General features: G+C 43.1%; 5 protein-coding genes across 6 annotated transcripts; 2 read left to right on the top strand and 3 right to left on the bottom strand.

The window, feature by feature from the left end:
* Positions 1-74: 74 nt before the first annotated feature.
* Positions 75-2190, bottom strand: LOC100121002 (glutamyl-tRNA(Gln) amidotransferase subunit A, mitochondrial). Its single transcript, XM_001604540.6, has 2 exons — positions 1245-2190; positions 75-1185 (listed from the first exon to the last, which is right to left on the bottom strand). The coding sequence occupies exons 1-2, from the start codon at positions 1783-1785 to the stop codon at positions 155-157; spliced, it is 1572 nt and encodes a 523-aa protein (XP_001604590.2). The 5' UTR covers positions 1786-2190; the 3' UTR covers positions 75-154.
* A 92-nt stretch (positions 2191-2282) lies between these two features.
* LOC100121023 (F-box/LRR-repeat protein 4) lies at positions 2283-5840 on the top strand. Its single transcript, XM_001604558.6, has 7 exons — positions 2283-2783; positions 3022-3115; positions 3345-3801; positions 3891-4128; positions 4212-4572; positions 4645-4972; positions 5061-5840. Exons 1-7 carry the CDS (start codon positions 2547-2549, stop codon positions 5380-5382), a joined length of 2037 nt encoding a protein of 678 aa, XP_001604608.1. The 5' UTR covers positions 2283-2546; the 3' UTR covers positions 5383-5840.
* Positions 5661-7788, bottom strand: LOC100121051 (mitochondrial ribonuclease P protein 1 homolog). Its single transcript, XM_001604585.6, has 3 exons — positions 6999-7788; positions 6346-6919; positions 5661-6272 (listed from the first exon to the last, which is right to left on the bottom strand). Exons 1-3 carry the CDS (start codon positions 7394-7396, stop codon positions 5892-5894), a joined length of 1353 nt encoding a protein of 450 aa, XP_001604635.1. The 5' UTR covers positions 7397-7788; the 3' UTR covers positions 5661-5891.
* A 136-nt stretch (positions 7789-7924) lies between these two features.
* LOC100680205 (probable DNA double-strand break repair Rad50 ATPase) lies at positions 7925-9297 on the top strand. 2 transcript variants are annotated; one of them, XM_008218098.3, is made up of 7 exons: positions 7925-8009; positions 8098-8171; positions 8283-8508; positions 8591-8653; positions 8717-8805; positions 8882-9006; positions 9093-9297. In XM_008218098.3, exons 2-7 carry the CDS (start codon positions 8118-8120, stop codon positions 9265-9267), a joined length of 732 nt encoding a protein of 243 aa, XP_008216320.1. In that variant the 5' UTR covers positions 7925-8009; positions 8098-8117; the 3' UTR covers positions 9268-9297. The 2 variants fall into 2 exon arrangements, with proteins under 2 accessions (XP_008216320.1, XP_003424170.1); XM_003424122.5 differs by having other exon boundaries at positions 7984-8171.
* LOC100678925 lies at positions 9264-21219 on the bottom strand. The gene is made up of 5 exons (XM_008218097.4): positions 20894-21219; positions 20546-20805; positions 19686-19867; positions 10382-10475; positions 9264-9981 (listed from the first exon to the last, which is right to left on the bottom strand). Exons 2-5 carry the CDS (start codon positions 20803-20805, stop codon positions 9747-9749), a joined length of 771 nt encoding a protein of 256 aa, XP_008216319.1. The 5' UTR covers positions 20894-21219; the 3' UTR covers positions 9264-9746.
* Between the last annotated feature and the right edge of the window lie 207 nt (positions 21220-21426).

Raw genomic sequence — 21426 nt, 5'->3', positions numbered from 1 at the left:
GCAGCTGATGGATCTGGATCGCAGATTGCACATGCGACAATGCAGCGGATTCGGAGAATGAAACGTCGTGTGTGTAACAGTGAGGATATAAAATTTTTATTTACAAAGAAAAAACATCGCTGTCAGTATTGTACATGAAAAGATAATAACTTAATTAGTCCTTCAAACACTCGGGCTTGATAACGAGTCTGGGAAATTTAACGACGTCCTCGATCCATTTGGCTACACCCAGCAGCCTTTCTTCGCAGAGTTTAGGAGCCATCAACTGCAGAGATAAAGGCATGCCCTTCTTTGATAGCTTTATGGGAATGCTTACAGCCGGTACACCTGCCATGTTCGCCGGCTGAGTGCAAAAGTCCTGGACAGAGCACTGGCTCTGATTGTCGGCGCTGATAAAGTCGTGATACCTGGGCGCATCGCTCAGAGTGGTGGGCGTGAGGATCACGTCTATCCCGTCGTGCCAGACCTTCTCAAAGTCTTCGGCTATCAACGATCTCACTTTCATCGCTCTGACGAAGTAATCTTCGTAATTTTCCGTGAGCAGGAAGTAATTGCCCGCGAGGATCCGACTTCGCACGACGTCGTTGAAGCCCTTGCTTCTGGATTGTGCATAGAGCTCCTCCGTCGAGGAGTTCTCGTCCGCCCTGTATCCGTACTCCAGGCCGTCGTAGCGAGCCATGTTGCTGGCTACCTCGCATTGGTTCAGGACGGAGTAGCAGACAATGGAGTACTCTGTGTGTGGCATGGACACTGGGAAGACTCTGGCTCCTGCTTCTTGCAGAAGCTGACTCACTTCCGACCAGTTGGAGTCCACCTCCTCTGAGAGTGCGGAACACCTGTACTCTTTTGGCAGGCCTATCCTGAGCCCGCTCACGTCTACAGGGGATGGCAGTGCAAAAGGGATGTAGGGATCCTTGATGCTTGTCGAATCGGACTCATCTGGCCCAGCTATTGCATTGAGTACGGTGATGGCATCGTCCACGGTCCTTGTGAGGATTCCAGGAACATCCATGGAATTGACCAGGGGTATAAGCCCATGACGAGATACTAATCCGTATGTTGGCTTTAGACCAACAATGCCACAGTAGGATGCTGGATTGCGCGTGGAACCACCTGAGTCAGAGCCAAGGGCAGCAAAGCATGTGCCCGTGGAAACAGCTATTGCAGATCCCCCACTGCTGCCTCCTGCAAAATTAAACAGTTTTAGAAAGAACGTTTCTCTTGAGCTAGCTGATAGAGCATACCTGCTATGTGCCAATTCTCTGTCTTGGACAGAGCTTCATCGTCGTACTGCATCTCCTGGTCGTGGAAATAGTCATCGAGGAAGTAGTTTTTCATGAGCTCTGAGCCCCACAAGTTTTTTGAGGGGCCGTAGTACGAATCCACAGTCCCTGCCCCCATGGCAAACTGATCCAAGTTGGTTTTTCCAATCAGAACGGCACCAGCATCTTTCAGCTTTTTATAAACCGTAGCATCGTAGCCTGGTACAAAATCCGCGAGCATGCGGGAGGCACAGGTGGTCGGCTGATCCTTTGTGCAGAAATTGTCCTTGACTGCAATGGGAACACCGTCGAGCTCTCCCAGAAGAGCGTTTTTCTTCTGCCTCTCATCGGACTCTTGTGCCTGCTGCTTGGCCAGCTCACTGGTCACAGTGATAAACGCATTCAGCGGCTTGACAACAGAAGTCGCTTTTAACGCCGCTTTAGCCAACTCCGAAGGACGAATCTCGCCGGCGGCTATCTTCTGGCTCAGCCTCCTAATTGGCGAAGTAAGCACGTTATTCATTATGCTTCAGTCACGTGCACCGCGAACAAAAGATACTTTGTGTGCGAACAGCGACTATACTATCTTGCACTACACCGCCGGGAATGTCGCAAACATTCCATTTCAGGAGCTGCGCCAGTCACCCGCGACGATCTAATCAGCTGTGCCGTCTGTATAACAATACGCAAAAGCGCAGAATTGCAAGACCCTCACCATTTAGAGGTTAACAAGCATTTGTTTACAAAATATTATTAGAGCGGTATTATGGCTTCGCGCTCGAGGCTAGAGATGTCGCCAGCCGCTCGAGAAAATCGTCCTGAAAAACAGCTGTTCGCGCACACATGCGACGATACCATCGGGGATAGACGCGCACCTTACACATGCAGCGCAGTTCTCGCGATATACGCGAGTTGACTAGCGCGCAATGCATTGTAGGTATAGAGGGTAGCTCGGTGCAGTGCTGCCTGGCGGAGGTAGCGTGCAGTACGGCGACCTGTCAATACTTTGTGGCGTCCTCGTCGCCGAACCCGCTGCGTATTCTACTGTTCTCTATCTCTCTCTTATTCTCCCTGTCTGACGCGCGGCGCGCGCACGATGCTGCTCCGTTGCCGCTGCAGTAGCAAGCACCAAGCAGGAGTACATTGTTGTCGTCGATCGCGCAGAATGCGCTGAGCCGCGGCGGCCGCGAGGTGTAAAAACAAAGGAGATGCGAGCAGCAGCGCGCGCCAGTCCGATCGAGAGTGCAGAAGCGTGCAGTCGCAGCAGCAGACTTCGCTAGGAAAATGGTATCCTCGAGCGAGTCCGCGAAGCTCGAGCTGGTGCCCGTGAAGAAGTTGAAGCCAGACGGAGGCAGCGCGAGGGAAGAGTCCGTCCAGTTCGTCGAGCAATTCGTCAAGGATGTCGTCGACTTTAGCTCGCAGTACGGCAGCAACATCAGTATATCCTACACGGCTTACAACATCGCGGGCAACCCCAGCAAGTTCCCGGACTATGGCGACTTTCCCCAGGCTTTTGTCATGGTCATTATATGCATTACGCTACTTTTTGCTCCTCCCTCCTCATTCGCGGCAATTCGCCTGATATCATTCGGTCTTGAAGTCTTCTTGAAACTCCCTGCTATCGCGCTCTTTCGAGATTGCAATTTTCTTGACCGCCTTTAACGGCGTTTTAAGAGACAGTGCTAATAAATCAAAAGCAGAGATAGCAGCACTGGAAACGCGACCTTTGATTCAGTGAAATTGATTTTTTTATTTTCAGCGGACCTACGGCAGGTGGTGGGACAATGCACCTTCAAAATCTTTGGACTACATGCCTCAGAACAATGGTCCTATAATTAGTCATGATTACATAGGTAAGTCTTCTTATCTAGCAGTAGCTTGTTAATTGGAGTTTACTGCCTTAAAAGGAATATTCTGAGTCATCGTCGCTTAATTAAATTGCTTTTTTGTGTTTTTCATTTTTATTCTGTTTATCTTATCTGTCAACTATGGCTACATGCTCTTTTTCTTTATCATTGCAATGATTCTTTGAATAGGCAGTCTATTCTATTGAAAACCAATTGTTGTCTTGTTTACCAACAGATTTGGAATATCACAAGGAAGTTTACCCTGTAAGAGTATCTATCTATGAGACTTACAACCCAGGCAGCGTTGTTGCTATCTGGGCAAGAGACGATACTGGTCAGTGGTTACTGCTTTGGGATGGTCCTCCACAGGTTGTGCCACACAAGCCAAGGATATTTTCTCCTCCTTTACAGTTGTGTAATTTCAAAACAAAAATGCTGAGATTAGAATTCAATCATAGCCTGCTTGAATATTACACTGCTCTGGATGCTGTGCTACTCATTGGGACATCTGAACTGATAATTCCCAACGTAGGTTTTCAGACAAGAAGTTTAAGTAGTTTATTGAAAGAATTAGGGGGAACTGGTTATAGCAACGAGGATTGTTACAACTTAACACCAGACTATCTGAAAGCTAATCAAGACTTGAAAAAACTAAAAAGTACATTACATAAACATTGTGTTCTTTATAAAAGGTAACTGAATACTATAATTACTATACAGGCATATGAATATTAAAAGAAATTCTTTTGAAATGATACTAAAAAAATTTCATGTATTCCAGTAAATCTGTAGAAAAAGTTCCTAAAGGAAGATTGGCAGCGAAATTAGGTTGGCACTGTCATTACATTCCACCAATTGAAGAAGCATTCAACAGTATACAAAAATTTTTGCAAGAAGACTTTCCAAAGCTTATAAAAGATATCAATATTTCTTCTTCATCGATAGCTTCAGCAGAATCGGAAAACGAAGCACAAATAAATAATGCAAACAATACCTGTGGAAGTTTCTCAGTTTTGCCTGTAAGAACAAGCATAAATATTACATATAGGCTGCATGATTTATTTTTTTAATTCTACTACATTTTTTTTCTCAATTATTATAGGATGAAACAATTTTGAAAATTTTTAAGCATTTAGACTTGAAGTCGTTAAGTCGATGTAGCCAAGTGAATCGACATTTTAACAATATTGCCCAGGATGCCCTCTTGTATACAAGCCTCAATCTTAAGCCCTATTGGCACTGCGTTGATGCAGCTGTTTTAAATAGCTATGTATCCAAATGTCAGTATTTACAGAGACTAGATCTCTCGTGGTGCGGTAACTATGACACAATAAGTTCTGAAAACTTTGTTGCCTTTTTACAAAGTAGTGGAGCTACATTGACGCATTTAAGGCTGAACTGTTGCCGTTTTGTAAATGACACCGTTATCGAAGAGATTTCACGAATATGCAAAAATTTAAAAGGTAAATCGTTAAGAGAATTAATTTAATTTCGAAGAATGTGCAATGTGATTTGACAAATAAAATTTTTTTCAGAATTATGTTTAAGAAACTGTACAGCAATAAGTGGTGACGGATTCACGCCGTTAGAAAATTTAGAGAATCTTGAAAGACTGGAGCTGTATAGAACTTCAATTGAAACTGACGACTTGTGTTCAATACTTCGTAAAAATTCTAACATTCGACATTTGAATTTAGCTAGTATGCAAGATCGATTAAATATGGACGATGTAGCCGCGGAAATAGCTGTCTCTTGTACAAAAGTTGAAAGTCTTGATTTTTGGAAAGCTCAAACTTTAACAGTTCAAGGTATAAGAGCTATAGCACACTGCGCCCACTTGAAAGAGGTTGATCTTGGATGGTGGTTAGTATAAGTTTATGACGCTACCCAATTTAAAAACTATTTTTTTTTCCATCATCCTTAAATACAAATTTTGTTATATTTTTCATAGCAGTGGAATTGGAGCACCAGGAGACTCTCTAAGATTGTTGTTTAGTTCGTGCAGAAACATGGAAAAAGTTTTTCTCACATCATTCCGTGGTTTGACTGATCGAGATCTTGAACCACTACTTTTATGTAAAAATTTAAAACAGCTAGATTTACTCGGAGCTCGTTATATTAGTAGACAATTTTGTACGCGTCTACTTTATTGTCTGCAATTAGATATGATAGACTTGAGCTTTTGTGATGAAATTAGCGATGATGCCATTCTCGAGATGCGATCACATTTCCCGAATGTATCGATAAAACGAATTTTTCAAGTTGGCAGATGATTCGATAAGCTAAATTATTTGCTTAGCAAGTATAACAATAACAATAAGTACCAAAAGGGTTTGAAGTAATATAAAATTGTGGCGTGTTAAGTGTAAACAAACGAAATTAGATAAGAAAATATTTATGTGATTTAACAGTGAAATTATGTACTTTATATAATTATATTGACTCGAGGCTATACATGATTTTTTTGAAGAATTAAGCGCGATGTGCTATTCAAGACTGCAGCTAGATTAAGGTGCAACTATTTTTATATTGTGTTAAGTAAATGTCCCAGTGTCATAGGTCGAATTTAATTCTCTTATGTATTTATTTATATACAATCCTCCACGATTTTGGAGAACTACAAGACTTTTTATAATACATTTTTGAAGAATTTTATGAAAATATTGTAACGAAATTTTTTGTAAACAAAAATGTAATTGCTTATATAATATAAAGTCATTACTTTAAAAACTATTATGTTTTATAACTATTTTACACATGGCTTATCATTCCTATCATATTATCACTTGTTCCATTGCTCACGCATTTTTGCACGGGCTGCGTGACTATAATCGTTTACACCTGATGACTGAAGAACGGGTCTAGTGGATTTGTAACCTTCAATACCCTCTTCTTCGAGCTTCCTTGACCTGTATGAGATATCCCTTTGTAATTTTTTCTCTAATGAGTACATTCTGGCTTCATAAGTTTTTCTCCTAGGTACATGTAGCATACCCTTTTCCCAATCACCTGTTTGTGCATCTAACATGATACCCATGACTTGATTGAGAGTTAAATCTTTGCCAGAACCATCACCAAACTGAACATATTTGTCAATTGGTAATTTAGCCATTCGCACATTTTCTTTTTTTGCTTTTCCCAATGAAACTGGTTGCTTGGAACCCTGCACAATAAACAAATTAAAAAAGGTGAATACGTTATTATGTCAGAACAATAAAAAAAAAAACTTGATTTACCTTGTCTACATAGGCTCCAATTATGTAAACAGAATCAGGGTCAAAAGTTTCCAACATTTTTGGTGCATTTGATGTCAAATATACTATCGAATCTCTTCCAAATAGTTCCAAATATGACTTTGAGGTAACTACCATTGGAAAGTCATCATCAAAAAGAGTTGGCATAAACCTTGTAAGTCGCTCTATTAGTGGTCCTGATAAATTAGCATTGCACAAGTAAATAACAAATGGGTAATTGTGTACACGATTTATAGCAAACGATTCCATTATCTGTTTGGCGCAGCTTTTTACTTCTAGAGGCTTCATGTAAGGTTCATAACTACAGTCAAAGACAATCTTGTTACCGTACATCATAGATCTTAAACAATTCCAGTTCCATAATTGATTCATTGTACGTTCAACAAATCGTCTAAACATAGAATTGTTCCCAATGCTATATATTATTTCATTAGGATCTTGGACTCTATTTTTTCTTTCTTCTCTAACTTGTTCCAACTTTATATTGTTTTCTTCTTGCTCTTGTTTCCTCTTTTCCTGCTGCTTTTCAACTATAAAAAGGTAATCCAAGTATTTCCTAAAATAATAAAAAAGAAGAGTGAGTTGTAAAAATCTATTGAGAATTTGCTAAACTCATTAAATTTGTCGATACTGACTTTCTTTTTGATATATGTGACAGTTGGACAAGCTCTAGCCAGTCCCGTGGTCGTAAATTTGAAGGAACATTTTCACCATTCTGTCTCAGCACATCGATTTCCAACTCCAAAATTTTTATGAACTTTTCAAGCTCTGGTTTTTCTGCTATCATATCATTTAACTTAGCTTGCGCCCTTTCGTCAATTTGATTTTTTCTCTGCGATCCATCTTTGGCTAGTAGCAAATTATCTTCAATGCGATCATCTGAGAAGTGTTGCACAGTAGTGCCATAAGTGGGCAAAACTTTTTGTGCTATTAACGTCGCAGCAGGCAATGATAAACCAGCGTTTTTGTAAATTTTTTGATTTTTCAACTTTATTGAAACGTTCAAAACAGTTCTTAGAACACGAGAGTACATTCTGAACTACGGTATCTCTCTATAAGATAAAAAAAAAAAACCGAAACTGCACAAAATAAAACCACCGCCTAATATTTATTTTTATATTTTCAACAACGCTTAACAATGAAACCGTGGAATGTATTTACTCAGATTTGAGGTTAGGTTAACGCTACGCAAAGATACAATTTGTAATTCATTTTAATTGCGACACCGTCCGAATGCAAATTTCACGATTAACTTTTACAGCGATCAATTTGCTTATGCAGTCCTCGATTGTTATTAACGCGTATTTTCTTATTCTAAAATCGCCTGCAATATCTGCACGCACCTATGCAGTATATAATCTATAAGAATACACTCGGAGGATAAAACGCGCAGTGATGGCGCGCTTATAGCCTAAAGAGCAGCACGTGTTCCTCTCAGTATAGAATGGTGCGATGCGGCCATTGGCACATAATAACCGGCGAATCAAGTCTAGCGGACGATACAAACCGAGAGGGAATAAGTATCAGAGTGTAAGATGTAAACATTATTTCGAGTGACAAATCAGTAGGACTCCGAACGGGCGTTCGAAGAGGACATGCCTTTCGCGTGGATTGCGTGTGTAAGAAGAACGGAAAAATAAGTGACTGTGAGTTATGTAATGAAAGACAAAAACAATTTTCATGCAAGTCGGGACTTGAAAATTCTGCCTTTTTCGACAATTTGTGCATGTGCAGTTGCTCCGAATACGATTAACATGTGTGAGGTTACCGTATCGGACGTCGTACGTCAATTCGGCGCTTTGAAAACTGTAAGTCAATATACCTATATACATTATGCATATATTTTTGTGTTTGTGTATAACACGAATTCAACCTGGATATCTGTTCTCTTTATCTCGCGCAAACGACTAAATAAACAGCAATACGTGGACAAAATGGACGAGAATAAGGCGCTGAGAGAAACCGTGGAACTGCTGAAGAATAGATTACAGAAGAAAGAAGATTACCGATTACGATTGATCGGTATCGTCAAGCTGCACAGCGATAAGCATCGGGATCGAGAGCGATGCCTGCAAAATCGAATCAATCAGCTGGAGACGAACATTGCTGAGCAAAGGCGGTCGATAGATGAGTACTCCAGACGAAGTACGTAACGGTGAACGATTTCCGATCGTGGCTTGGATTAAAATTCTTATTTTAACGTACGGCTCGTTTTCGTTAATTTTAGTCGTTGTCCTCGAAACTACGGTAGCGGAGCAGAGTGAAGAAGTGGAAAGCTATTTAAACACAAGTATGTATAATCGAAATATGCGTCGTTACCGTTTTATATAAAAATTGCTCTATTTTATTACAGTTAATAAGCTAAATAAAGAAGTGGCTTCGTTAAAAGATCAGTTAACGCACGCTAACAACAACAATAGCATTATTAATGTGACGAATCAGGTTGGTCTAACAATAAAGAACGCATTGATAAAAATATTTGCAAAGCAACTTCAAACATCGTTTTCTATCCTCACAGTCTATTAAGAAAAACAGTGCCGCAGCTGCCCTAAACCTAAGCCACCCATCGTTTAGCATAGACTCAAAGGAATCGTTGAAAAAGCGTCGAATGTCCAAAGCCCAAATTAAAAAGAAAGCGCGTCGGTAAGTTAGAGGCGCATATTTAGCTTTTTCAAGTTTAAATAATTTAAACCAAAAAATTACATACACTGACTCATTTGGCTTTTCAGTTGGTCAAACTTGAATATTACAATCAGTGGATCGAACGTCAAGAAGGACATTGACATCAACAGCTCGAATTCGAGTAATTCCGAAAGCGACCTTTCTTCTTCGCGAGAGAAACGAAGAAAGTTGTATCACGCCGACGAGGATGCAACGATAGATTTAAGCAACGATAAGGATTAGATTTTTATTTTATTTTATTTGTAATTTTTTACAGAAAACTAGTATACAAGATACTACATCCTACGATATGTACACGAATAGCCGTAATTTACAATGGGAGCAACCTTCGAATCAGAGTATATAATTCATATACGCGGAGTCACCGAACTTTTTAACTTAACAATCGTTACATCTAAATTCAACTTAAATATTCACTTGAAAACCGCGTGAATCGAGATTCTCAATTCAACGTAATTAAACATCTCCAACTCTTAGTAATCCAGTCTTCGGGCTGAAACATCGAGATTTTTTGATTATGAAAATTATGAATCATCGTTTTCACACTCGTAAAAACGAGCTTCATTTTTAAATAACCGAGTTTCAAACTCGTTTCGAGCTTTCACAAGCGACTGAATCGCGGCTCTGCTACGCGTCAGAGCTTTAACAGTCGTTTATCTCGCGAAGAACAACAACAATGCGAAACAAAAACAGCCGGTATACTAATTGCTAACGATCTTCCGATGCAGCGAGTTCCAGCTGTTGGTGTAGTCGATCTTCAGGTGACCATACGTGTTGAGGGTGATGTGGGTGGGCTTGATCGGTTCTCGGTAACGGACGGCCTCGACCTCGTCCACCGACTCTTCTTCTTCCTCCGCGTAGAGTCGAGATCGCGACGGCGCCGCCAGTGTTGTGTACCTCATTTCGCTCGGTCTGCGATGGTACAGGCACTCGTCCCTGTAACGAGAAAATTGCAATTTTGTATCGGTGCTCCCATTGTAGATTACAACAAGCTTTCGAACGACGATGCGGATATCCAGAAACTTTTTATTATGTTTTTATTTTTACGAGCAAGATGAAATCAAATAACGCGTTTCTTTTTACCGTATTTTCAAGAACGAGGCTTCGATGGATTTTAGAGTAATACGACTTTTGATAGACTGATTATTTAGTTCCGTCTTTATAACGTCCATCACGACGCGTGAATTTTTATTTTTTGATAACTCAGTTATAAAGCTGGCCTTTTATACATTATAGCGAACGTTATGTATAACCTATAACTTTTTCCCGTTGCCGCACGTGCAATTGTAGCTCGAAAATAAAGCGAACTACGCAGTGGAACAACGAACGCACTCACCTCGTGTAATTATTCCTCGACCTAGCGACTTTGCTGCGTCTCCGGAGCATCTCCCTCGTCCTCAGCTCCTCGAGCGCCTCGGCCTGTTCGAGCTCTGCGAATGAATACAAGCGAAAACGTCATCAGCGGCACGTGCTTATTCAAAAAAAAAAAAAAAAACAGCTTCAAAGACGCGCCGCGCATATAAGCGAGGCAGAAAAGTGAAATGTAAAGAGGGAGGAATGCACGCGCGCTCGATCGATATTCCGCGTGGCGCGACGTACCCTTGCGAAAGTCTCCTCTTTGCGAAACGGATCCGAGGCCGCGCGGCGCAATTATACGCGTCGCGGGTAAAAAGGGCGAACGTGCGCGCTAATGTATGAATCTCGAGAGGAGAGTGTCGCGGACGTTTGATCGGTGGTGCACTACTGTCTCTCGCTTGATGATCTCGAAGAAACAATTTCTCATGCGACTTATTCATGCCCCTGGAAATAATCTGGCATGCGCTTAAGAAGCGTGAAAATAGGAATTATATACGTTTAAATGCATCGGATATGGAAATGGTGCAAAAACGCTGACGCGAGGATTTGCCTAAACGGGCTAAGAATGGAAGAATCGCGTAACGCGCTGATCTAGGCTACGCGAATTAGATATTCAGATCGAGCTTTGATACTCGATTAATTGAGTAATCCCGAGCCACGCAAAGCCTATGCGCGCTCTTTATAAATTCACGAAGCATTAGCGGATTAGTCACAGTCCAAGCATTTGCTTACGCCCCGAACAACGTTGCGCCTTTCTCCGTGAAAAAAGTGCCCGACTCATCGAGGAGCCGAGATAATAAAACGAATCGGTTAGGCATAGCCGAATAGAGGAAAAGGAGAAGCGGAAGCGCTATCCGGAAAAGGCGCGAGTAGTAGAGATAATCAGGCGTCGAGTGAAACTCGGCTGCTTCTTTAATTATATCAGCACTGTAACACAGCTATATGTATAGGCTCTGTAGAGCGGCTCGTCCATCCGTATACAGAGGACGAGCGGCCGAGCGCGCTCACTTTTATTATTATTCACGCCTCGCCGTCTCTCTGTTATTATATGGCCACGAGTGTGGGGCTATTTCTCCGCGCGTGCGGGCACCGCGAGGCTTTTAGTGGAAGGAATTTTTGTCATTTTCAGCGGAGTCACGAGAGAGAAGAAGAAGAGAAGCTTACCTCCCGCGAGTGAGGGTAAAATAAGTGCGAGCATCTCGACTCGAGAGAGAGAGAGATGTAACAAGGGTCAGGCGTAATGAGTTTCCTCGTGCTTTCGCGATATTCTTCCGTCCTTCTGTCCCCGTAATTGTCTTCTTTGTTTCAATCAGCTCGTATTAAATCAATTTATTTTATTAAATGCATTTATGCCCTCGACGCTATTACGTACACACTCCGTACCATTACCGTATCTCCTCTCATCTTCGGACATGATGCAGCTGCCCGACGTTATCCAATCCTCGATTGGCTTCGAAAGGAAAGTCTATACGGGTTTATTAAAGTAAAAGACACGTGATTTGTGATCGAGATTGGATTACTTTTTGGAGAAAATCAGATCGAGTATCGAGCTCGCGTTCGAAATTACGCTTAGCTCTCACTTCGGTATTTTCTAACTTTTTCCGGCTGTTTGTCTCTCTTTTTGTTTCTAGGTCGCGGGGAATGCGCGAGGAATTTGCCCGTAAGCGTTTACCATTTCACGAGCCATTAAAAAACGCCTTATAAATCGCCTTAATTAATGGATGCCTGCAATCGTCTCGATTATAAAGTTCACTGCTCTGCGGCACGATTGAGACGTGCGACTGTATTAAATCAATTAAGTAACCATCGCGATTATCATAGTCGTTCATCGCGATGAATAAAAAGAGCCTCTTTAGATTCCAATTAGTCAACGGCGTCGCATTAGCATTTCGTATTTTTTTCGTTGGTGATAACGATCGAATCAGTAGACGGTTGTTATTGCTCGATTTTCCATTACGTAGAAACCCCATCGGCAATCTTCGCCTTATCGCCCGGCCATCATCATCTCCGGCGTATTCCTGATGTAACGTGATTATATACACCGATGCTGGACCGAAGCTCGCCGTAGAAATAATTTCGCTTCTCGATCGAAAGGCTAATGCGCTGCGGATTTGTTACGATTCCTGCGCGGTGGAACTAATCTATTGCTCGTGTACTCTTTCCAATTATTAAGGATTGTTCTGCGTATACCGTTGCTCCTTGAAAAAATTCTGTTTTTCTGGGGTGAAAGCTCGTCCGAAAAAAAAAAATAGCATCGTCCCTTGCGCAAGTTAACGACAACGAATTTGAGTTTTGATAGTCCGAGTTGAACGACTAGCGGATGCATAATGTATACATATACGCTGGTTTTTCTACGCTATACTTTCGCATATAGCAATGCTTTAATGCGCCTCGCGCACGGGAGAAAGTGTCGATATGTACCGAGAGCTGCGTTTTGTTTTGGAAGTGCTTCGAGTGCGCTCGTATAATATACTGTGTATGATTAAGACATTTTCAGCAAACTCGCATATAACGATTCTAATAAAAGTCTGTAACGGCAGTAAAATTTTATTCAAATCTAACGAGAAAGTGTTGGACAATCCGTCGTTGATTTCGGTCGTAGCGCAGAGAAAACTCGGCGTAAAGTCAAGCTCGAATAAGCCTCGCAGGGGCTCGGCCTTTGGCAGCTGCTACAACAACCTGCGCCGTATACTTTTCTCGCGAAAGAGATGCGCTCGAGAGGCTTTCGCGTCTCAGATGCACAATTATGCGCGCATATCTGGGCGTGGCGCGTAATTGCGCTCGCCGTTTGTCTCTCTCTCTATATACTGATATGGTTGGAGACTCGTCGCGGCGCTTATTTTTGCGCAATACCATATACACAGTTGTAGAGACGTGTGGAGAGAATCGACGCTCCATTATGTCATTATTTTCAAGGCGCTGTGGGATCGGGAGAAATGAAAAGCGAGATCGGTATCTTCGAGATGATATTCTTATAGCGATATGGTGTGGATCTTTGTCGTTTCGGCTCCTGTTTTATGCAATGATACACGCTGTTCATTTTCCTCATACAGTGAAAATATCATTGTTCGAATTCAATGGAACGCAGAGTTCGGTTAAAATTCAACTTAAAAATAAGCGTTTTCTTCATTCACGTGTCTATAATATCTGCCCATCGAATCTCTCAACTCCGTCAATATTCGCAGCCGAGGTAGAATATGAGAGAAGATCTTCTCGCGAGATGGTCGTGTAATTTTTCCATGCAGCTCGTCCGTCTTTCATGAGTGAAAAGTTTCAGAAAAGCTGGAATTACAATAATGGGCCTAGCTCTCGCACGTGTTTCGAAATGTTTCGTTAGCATCGTGCTCCGGGAGTACGCGAGCCTCTTTAAAAATAATTTTTCTCTCGCGGCACACACACACACACACACACACACACAGAGGAATAGATCATTCCCAACGCGGTTCCGCGGAAAAAGTAAGTGGGTATACAGAAATTAGTCGTACGTGTGTATCATCGGGCATTGAATTCCGGCGAATGTGTTACACATTAACGGTTATAAGATCGTGTATACATATAGCTCATAATCGTATGCAGTCATACAATGGGAGCATTATACAGCGTTTTACTTTACTTATTAAGATTGGTAAAAAAATCCAGTTAAATGTGCGCGCGTACATACATTCAGGATACACGCAGCGATCGTATCTGTTGCATTATTGTTTCTCGGCGATTTCGCACGACTATATATATAGGCCTTTCACACGGATGCAACACAGTTTTAACAGTCGAACCCGCGCGTGCATTAAACCGGAGCGATTATCCAGGTGTCCCCTGGAAGCTTTTCACGCCGGCTTCGTACTCGTTTTTACGAAATTTTTGACAACAACGCGCCTAATCCCTTCCTTCTGTTTTCGATTAGCCGAGTGAACTCTGTAGCGAGTTTTCTCGAGCCGACGCACAGTTGTACATTACATAATTGATAGAAACGGTCCCGCCGGTAAAAAGTCCAACCGACTATCATTCCACAACCCATACGTCCGAGCACCGCTATTAGGCGTCCTGTCTTTTTTTTTTCATCTCCCCCCGCACGCGTACGCGAGCTGTCGAAACTGCAGTGTATCGCTGATGCTATTTTTCCCTCGGGGACCATTTAGGCGCGAGTTTAACGCTGCAGACGGTGTCGCAAGGGACGATCGTCTCCCGAGGACTGCGTCTGGCGCATTTATCGAATGCACCTAATGCTCGTTCGGGGACTTCTCTGCGGTTAGCTGTACTATGTACTATAGACAAATTACATTTTTTTCTTCTCCTTCTCTCCGCAGGACAATAGGACAAACAGCTTGTTCGGCGCTGATTTTATTACGTACACACGCGCGTTATTTTACGTTATTTTTATGGTATGCAGCAACGGTAGCCCGGCTTTTTACGAGGACCGGCGCGGTGGCGATTTCTTCATTTTGATGCGTATGTGCGCGCGTTGCGTAATCTCGGAGAAAAATTCCCGGTAATTTTTGCTTGCTGCAGGCTCGTTGCAGTGCGGCGCTCTCGCGATGGCAGTTTAGACTGGACGAGTTTTTTTTTTTTCGAAAGGCGCGCCGGCAATCGGATGTTTACGGACTTTTACGTAAAGGCTCGCGCGAGACTTGGCTCCGAATCGACAGCTGGATTAATTAGGTATGGCTGGGTTTTGTTACGAAAATTATAATTTAATAACGCAACGCGATGTATTTATCACTGTACGATCTCGTTGCGCTGCGGCAGTTTTTACGTAAGAGAGTTTAAGTGGCGTAGTGTACATCAAGAGCAACGTGTCAAGTTCAGATAAATCCATCGTCATAATCGGTTAGCCCCTTTTTACACTGCGCATATAAATTACGCTTCGACACTGCCCAAAACAGCGGTTTGCTATTTTTTAAAAAAATTACGCCGTTTCTTAAATCCTCTCGATGTCTATCGCAAAGCGACGCAGTGTAACATGAGAATCGTGGGAAAGCGCTGATCTTGTATATAGACGCTGTATTTACAAATGCCTGCGATGACCATTGCGCAAAGACACTCCTACTGTCGAGTCGAGACGCGGAAAACGACGTCTTCCTATACGACGCGTAGACTTTAACAAAACGTGCGTACGCGCACGAATGACAATAAATTAAGAGCGCACTGCACATAATGGAACAAAAGGGGCTACGTACGCTGTCGCTTTTTTGCGTCTCTGCAGTGAAATTCAATGCTTTATACTCGCGCGTTTTTCCGCTCAGACACGGCAAACTTTCATGCGCGAGTGTATTATACTCATGCGGAAAATGCGGCGAGTGTGAGCAAGTTTATATGGTTAAGAGAAATTTCGCGCGCTTTTTTTTTTCCCCTATTCGAATGATAAAACACACACACACACACAATGAGCGCAATGGACGCAGATCGAAATCGCGGAAATTCCCTTTTACACCGACTCCTTTCTAACTTTCAGCGACTGTTGTGGATTAGTCATCGGTATTATATCTGTGTAACATCGCTGTGTATATATTGACTTCATTGAATCGATTGAAAATACTCTACAACAATACGTTGCACCAACTCGACAAACATGCGACTCTTCTATCTTTTTCCTCCTGCGAATTTTCATACTCGCGCACCGCTCGCGATTCTCTCGAATACTGTCCCGTTATCATATAAGAACAACCGCCGGGGGTGTCCCGCTTCCTGTTGCACTTTTCCTGACTGGAATTTCACCGCGCGGAAGTGAGATGCTGAAAAGGACACGCCGTACTTTAGTCCAGCCGCGAGGCTCAGAGCGAATGGCCCGCGATGTATAATTTACGCGTTGAGCACTTTTTACTTAGGCTCTCTCGCGGAATTTAGCGTTGACGCCGGAACGTTTGGCAAATGTACAAACGAGATAATGACCGCGTGTAGCCCCGAATACGAGACGTTTCCTTCTTTGGAAACTATATTCGTGGATAATTGTGAACAAGGATGTGAACGTATACAGACATTTTTCGTGATTTATGCTCGACTTAGAAGGGACGACAGGCTGTTCGCCCAGGTGCAGCGTAATTATTATATAAAATGTGCAGGGTAAGCGTACCGAGAGAATTTGCATATAAATTTTGAAAGCTTACGCTACTTTTTCGCGATTTCACTGGAATTTAATGCTCCGAATATGACGAGCTATGCTTAGCATCGGCAGCTTTGTTCGACGTTATTTACTCGTCAGGAAATCCTGATCTCAAGAATTTCTTCGAGAAATTATTCTATAAACGCTTCATAAATTTAAACTCGTATAGTTGGAACCAAGTTTCCATATAAGTTTGCCTCGCTTTTCAATGCCGCGCTCGAGGTTAGCCACCTCATACTCATTTTTAACGGATAAAACAAATCTCTCATATGGTGATTCTCGTTCGAACAGTCGGAATATTTTAATAATTACAGATAATCGAAAGCAATCCCCGATCGCTTCCTTGCGATTTTACGTACTATAAAAATATCGTTTACAGTATATCCGCGACGCTTGACAAAAATATAAGTTTTGCAATAAACGTAAATTTAGTTCCCGATTGTTTGCAGAGAAAGTCGAAGTCTTATAAGGTCGTCGCTCGGCGTATACGAGGCTCGAATCGTTTTGTCAGCCGTCACGTCTCTAACATTTTTCAATTTTCACGCGCTGTCCGAGAAGAGAAACCGCGCACTGTATGCGTGCGCTCTACTTCCTTCGATTAGCGCAGGCAGGAAAAATCGAAATGTCATTATACGGAGCTAATTGAAATACTGTTATGAGTTCTGATTTAGTTTTCGATAACGTTTCAAGCGAATTTCGGCCTCCAAGCAATATACCCAAAAACCAGTTATAGATTATTCATCAAAATCATCGATAAAATCAATAAAAGCAATTTCTCTCGTTACACCAACGAATTAATCATCCGCGCGACAAAAAGAGAAAAGCCGAGCATTAAAGAAGCGCCGTGACCTAGACACTCGCGTGCATGTGTATGACGTCTCGCTTGAAAAGCCGCGGCTCGAGGCGAGCAATCGCGTCTGTTAGTAAATGTCTCCGGTGAAATTCTATATGGCTCGCGTATATAGTGCTGCGTCAGGTGTAATTTATGTGCCGAGTTCCGAGATGAATTTCGCTCCAAGAGCCTCGAGTGTTTCGGAGATTACTATAACGAGACGGAAGAGCTGTATATAGTTTGAAAGTTGAACGGCCGCCGCGACGAAAACGCTTCTGGACACACACTCGCACGGCTGTTGTGTGTTTACGATGCAGGTTGTTGCGAGAGACTAATTGCGACGGGGATATGAGCTAATTTCGGCCTGGTTATGGGGAAAAATGTCGGTCCTGCGACAAAAAGGTGTTGCAGGACGTGAGTATAACGTAACGCCGCATTAATGATTTTAAAAGTTATATATCGAGCGAGCGTTCTATTATAATTGTTGTGCGGTTTCTTGACATAACGAGCTGTTTCTTAATTGGCCGATACTCGAAATAGCGTGATTATAATGCAATTAGGACAAAAACAAACAAATCGATTAAGTTTTCATTCTGAGCCGTGTGTCCGTGTAGGCAATGTGCCTCCGGGTTTTCTAAAATTTCGATATATATCAACAATCGTATTAGCGCGGGGTACGAAGTGAAAAAGCGACTGTCACATTAATCGTGGAAAAGTCAGTCGTTAAAAGTTCGATTAAGATCGTTCTTTTAACGTCCTCGGTTTTATTATCTAGATCAAAATTCACTTGCGATCTCTGAAGCTCCGATAAGGGGAAACGCAAATGTTTATTGCGATCGCTATCAGATAAGGACTTAACGGTAAAAGTATATATAGCGTGAAAGTGATGCATAATAAATAATCGCGCGCGGCGTTAAAATCGTCGATCGCTTTGGACTAATCCGCGCCGCAGGCTTTCACTTTTAATTTCAACGAGTCTATCTAAAACAGCCGTTAAAGCGTCAACGCCTGTATGCAAAACAGTCGGAGAAAAGTGAGAAAATTCATTTAATTGGAAACTTCGAGTCCGTTAGAGCCACTCCGTTATACGAATATTTACGATCCCTCGCGGATTAAACATCAATGTGGAAAACGCGTATATAAATCAGCCGAAAATACGTATGGCTTTTCTTGAATTATCCGTTCCACTTTCCAGCGAGTCTTTTTCTTCGCACGACGCGTTCATATCTGCATACGCATAGTCACTTTACACACATTGCACAGCTGCGAGTCTCCGATTCATCAGCGGCGTCTACTGCTCGGGAGAAAGAGCGACCCGGTTTTTTTTTTCGCCTCCACAAACGCGTGCGCGCGAATTAGTCGAACAATGGCGCATGTTTATGCAGTCGGTTTTAGCTTCATTTCCGACGGAACTCGTTGCGGATTTTTCAGACGCCGAAGCGACTCTTATTCCCGTGTAATTTGCGATAGGAACGCGATAGGAGTATAATTACGTCGCTGCGTTTAGTCGAGCCTGCTATTAACACGTGTTTCTGTAAGCGTACTTACGGTCTTTTCGGATCGTCTGGTTGTACTCGGCCTTTACTACTTCGCCACTAATGTACCATGGCGTCCCTGATGGAAGGTCGGCGTCGATATCGGATTGCGATTCAAAATTCGAGCCATACACAGCAATTTATGCGGACGGTGTATCGAGCTCGTCGCTTCACACCTCCTACACGCGAGCCTTATCTCTCGAACGCATTTTCATTTTCTCCGGTCTACTTGGCTACCCTCGCTACTCCTCGGCGCGCAGAGAAAACGAGCGGCATTTTTTTTAATTTTCTTTTCCGTGCTCGGTCGCGAAGAAAGTAACGTGTAGTTTAGCGCCTGATTTGCGGCGAGCAGCGGATATCGATCGAATCGAAGTTTCTAACATAAATTTAATTACAAAGCCTTTGTTATCAAACGGCGCTTCTTTTTTGTTTACACGCCATTTCGCGTAGTTACGCAGTTGCGCCGCTTTAGGAGCGAACGAATGAAGAAATCACGGGCTTTGAAATTTTACGAGGCATCGTTAGGAAACGGCATCGGAAAAGTCGATCGGTTAGTTAATTGCGAACGAATTACAGCTTCTTCGTTGCGAAATCCTCGTAATTTTCAATCCGATCGTCCGCTCGTTCGAAGATGGAAAAGAAAACAAACAGATTTACACGCTCCATAAACGGCCCTCATCCATCAAAGCTAACGAACCGCGACCAAAACACATCGGCGGGAAGTTCAAGATCGCGTAGGGATACGAAGGAAGAAGAGGCTGCGCCGAGAGCGAGATGCACTTAGCATAAAGAAAGCGAAGGAGTTTACGGATATACTCACCGGACAGGTGAGAGTAGAGAGGAATAGGAGCCGCGTAGTGCGACATCGTGCTCTCGTCCTCGTAGATCGGCTGCTGATGATAGTAGCAACCGCTGCTTACCGGACGCTGCGGCCGGAAGTAGATCTCCTCGACGGAGGCCGGAGCGTCGTAGCCTGGCTCCCTTATCGCGTTCGGGGCGTACCTGCAAGCAGAAAACCACACGAGTTAACGCTTCGTATTCCGCGGCTGGAAAATAATTACAATACGCAAAATTACATAAATGCTCCTTCGCGGTGCGTTACGTGCGCCTTCGATTTTTGCCGAAATAAATTTACTACCATTAGCCTTTATCAATGTCCGTTTTAACTGGCGTTTAACGTTTTTCCCAATGAAATGCACCATCGCATGCGCGGCACTCAAATTACACTTGTCTTTCTCGGAGTGTGCGCATACAGCCTCCTTTTTTCTACGACTGCTCTTTCCGCGTATTATTCTTCAAGGCGTACACTAGCACGCCCCTCGAAGTATAATACGATAGCAGCTCTCAACGCGGCAAGTCGTGCGAGACAGGCAATTTTCGAACTTTCCACGCGGTTTTGCGTAGACGCACACAGCTCGCTCGTGGATGTGCACATACGAGTCAAATAATAACAGCATTTTGTCGGTTAATGCGTGCGCGATAGCTCGATGCAAAATGAAAGTGAAGTTTCGCTCCGGATAATTGTGGCTCGAAATCTAGCCGCTGCAGACGCGATACATAAAAGTAATAAGCGATCGCCGAGTTTTATTTCCACTTCTGAATGCGACTTCATAAATCACAACGCGCGTATTCGTACAGTCGATAAAAAGCAAACATTATCATCGCGAAGCTTCGACTCACCAGTAATCGGACTCTAGGGGCGAGTGATGAGAAATGCGGCTGCCGTAACGAGTGTTGGTCTGATAAATCGGCTGCGGGGTACAGCCCGCGACTGAAGCAGCGGCGATGCTGTGTCTTCTCAGGTAGGCGTAGTTCTCCAGATCCCAAGGGTCGACGTAATTCCGGCTACCGGCGCTTCCGGAACTTCCACTGCCCGACGATTCCACCGAGTCCCAGTAGATCGACGAGCTCGCGGCTCTGCTGGACATCTTCGATCGCATCTTGAAATTCAAAATTTTACATTAAACTTGGTACGCTGCATCGAGAGCGAATGAAAAAAAAAAAAAAAAAAAAAAAAAGTTAACTCACCTTTCGAGCAAGCTTCTACGAAACACTGGCGAAAAAACAAAACGATAAACAAACTTCCGACGAACACAATGAGAAAATTTCACAACATCGCGTAGAGGCGCAGTAGTAAAAGATTACCGGCAATAAACTAAGAGACGAGCGCGCGGCGGTCCCGCTCTTTACCGCGCGGCTGTCGCGAATGCTCACCGAGCGATATCTCTGATTCTCTGCACCTGCGAGTCGCTGTAGGCTCATCCCTCCTCCGTCTACTCGCACACGACTGTTGCGCTCCTGTCTATATATGCCTTTCGCTTGGCCGAGGCCTATATACACTGCTGTCTTTGCTTTTTCGATATCTTCATCTGTCATTGGAATTTTCTTCGAGTGTGTGTGTGTGTGTGTGTTTTCGGTGATGGATCGATTTCGGGGGACAGGTGTGGCTGGTTTCGGGAAAGTTGGACACCGCGTGAAAAAGAAATTCGGGACATCGCAGGAGATAAAAGCGCCGTGGAAAGTAGGGAGCAAATTTTTAACATCTGCGTGCAGAATTGCGC

This window comes from Nasonia vitripennis, chromosome 2 (assembly GCF_009193385.2).
Source record: "Nasonia vitripennis strain AsymCx chromosome 2, Nvit_psr_1.1, whole genome shotgun sequence".
Classification (NCBI taxonomy): Eukaryota; Metazoa; Arthropoda; class Insecta; order Hymenoptera; family Pteromalidae; genus Nasonia; species Nasonia vitripennis.
Note: the sequence above shows the minus strand (reverse complement) of the source record. Positions and strands in the feature narration are given on the sequence as shown.

Coding starts and splice junctions, on each gene's coding strand:
- LOC100121051 (XM_001604585.6), bottom strand. CDS start 7,396: ATGTACTCTCGTGTTCTAAGAACTGTTTTGAACGTTTCAATAAAGTTG. Junction 6,920..6,998: donor TCACATATATCAAAAAGAAA/GTCAGTATCGAC, acceptor TTATTATTTTAG/GAAATACTTGGATTACCTTT. Junction 6,273..6,345: donor TTGGAGCCTATGTAGACAAG/GTAAATCAAGTT, acceptor TTTATTGTGCAG/GGTTCCAAGCAACCAGTTTC.
- LOC100121023 (XM_001604558.6), top strand. CDS start 2,547: ATGGTATCCTCGAGCGAGTCCGCGAAGCTCGAGCTGGTGCCCGTGAAG. Junction 4,573..4,644: donor AATATGCAAAAATTTAAAAG/GTAAATCGTTAA, acceptor AATTTTTTTCAG/AATTATGTTTAAGAAACTGT. Junction 4,973..5,060: donor GAGGTTGATCTTGGATGGTG/GTTAGTATAAGT, acceptor TATTTTTCATAG/CAGTGGAATTGGAGCACCAG.
- LOC100680205 (XM_003424122.5), top strand. CDS start 8,022: ATGAAAGACAAAAACAATTTTCATGCAAGTCGGGACTTGAAAATTCTG. Junction 8,806..8,881: donor TTATTAATGTGACGAATCAG/GTTGGTCTAACA, acceptor CTATCCTCACAG/TCTATTAAGAAAAACAGTGC. Junction 9,007..9,092: donor ATTAAAAAGAAAGCGCGTCG/GTAAGTTAGAGG, acceptor TTGGCTTTTCAG/TTGGTCAAACTTGAATATTA.
- LOC100121002 (XM_001604540.6), bottom strand. CDS start 1,785: ATGAATAACGTGCTTACTTCGCCAATTAGGAGGCTGAGCCAGAAGATA. Junction 1,186..1,244: donor AGAGAATTGGCACATAGCAG/GTATGCTCTATC, acceptor TTAATTTTGCAG/GAGGCAGCAGTGGGGGATCT.
- LOC100678925 (XM_008218097.4), bottom strand. CDS start 20,805: ATGCGATCGAAGATGTCCAGCAGAGCCGCGAGCTCGTCGATCTACTGG. Junction 10,476..19,685: donor TCTCTACTCTCACCTGTCCG/GTGAGTATATCC, acceptor ATTCATTCGCAG/AGCTCGAACAGGCCGAGGCG. Junction 9,982..10,381: donor TCGAGGAATAATTACACGAG/GTGAGTGCGTTC, acceptor TTCTCGTTACAG/GGACGAGTGCCTGTACCATC.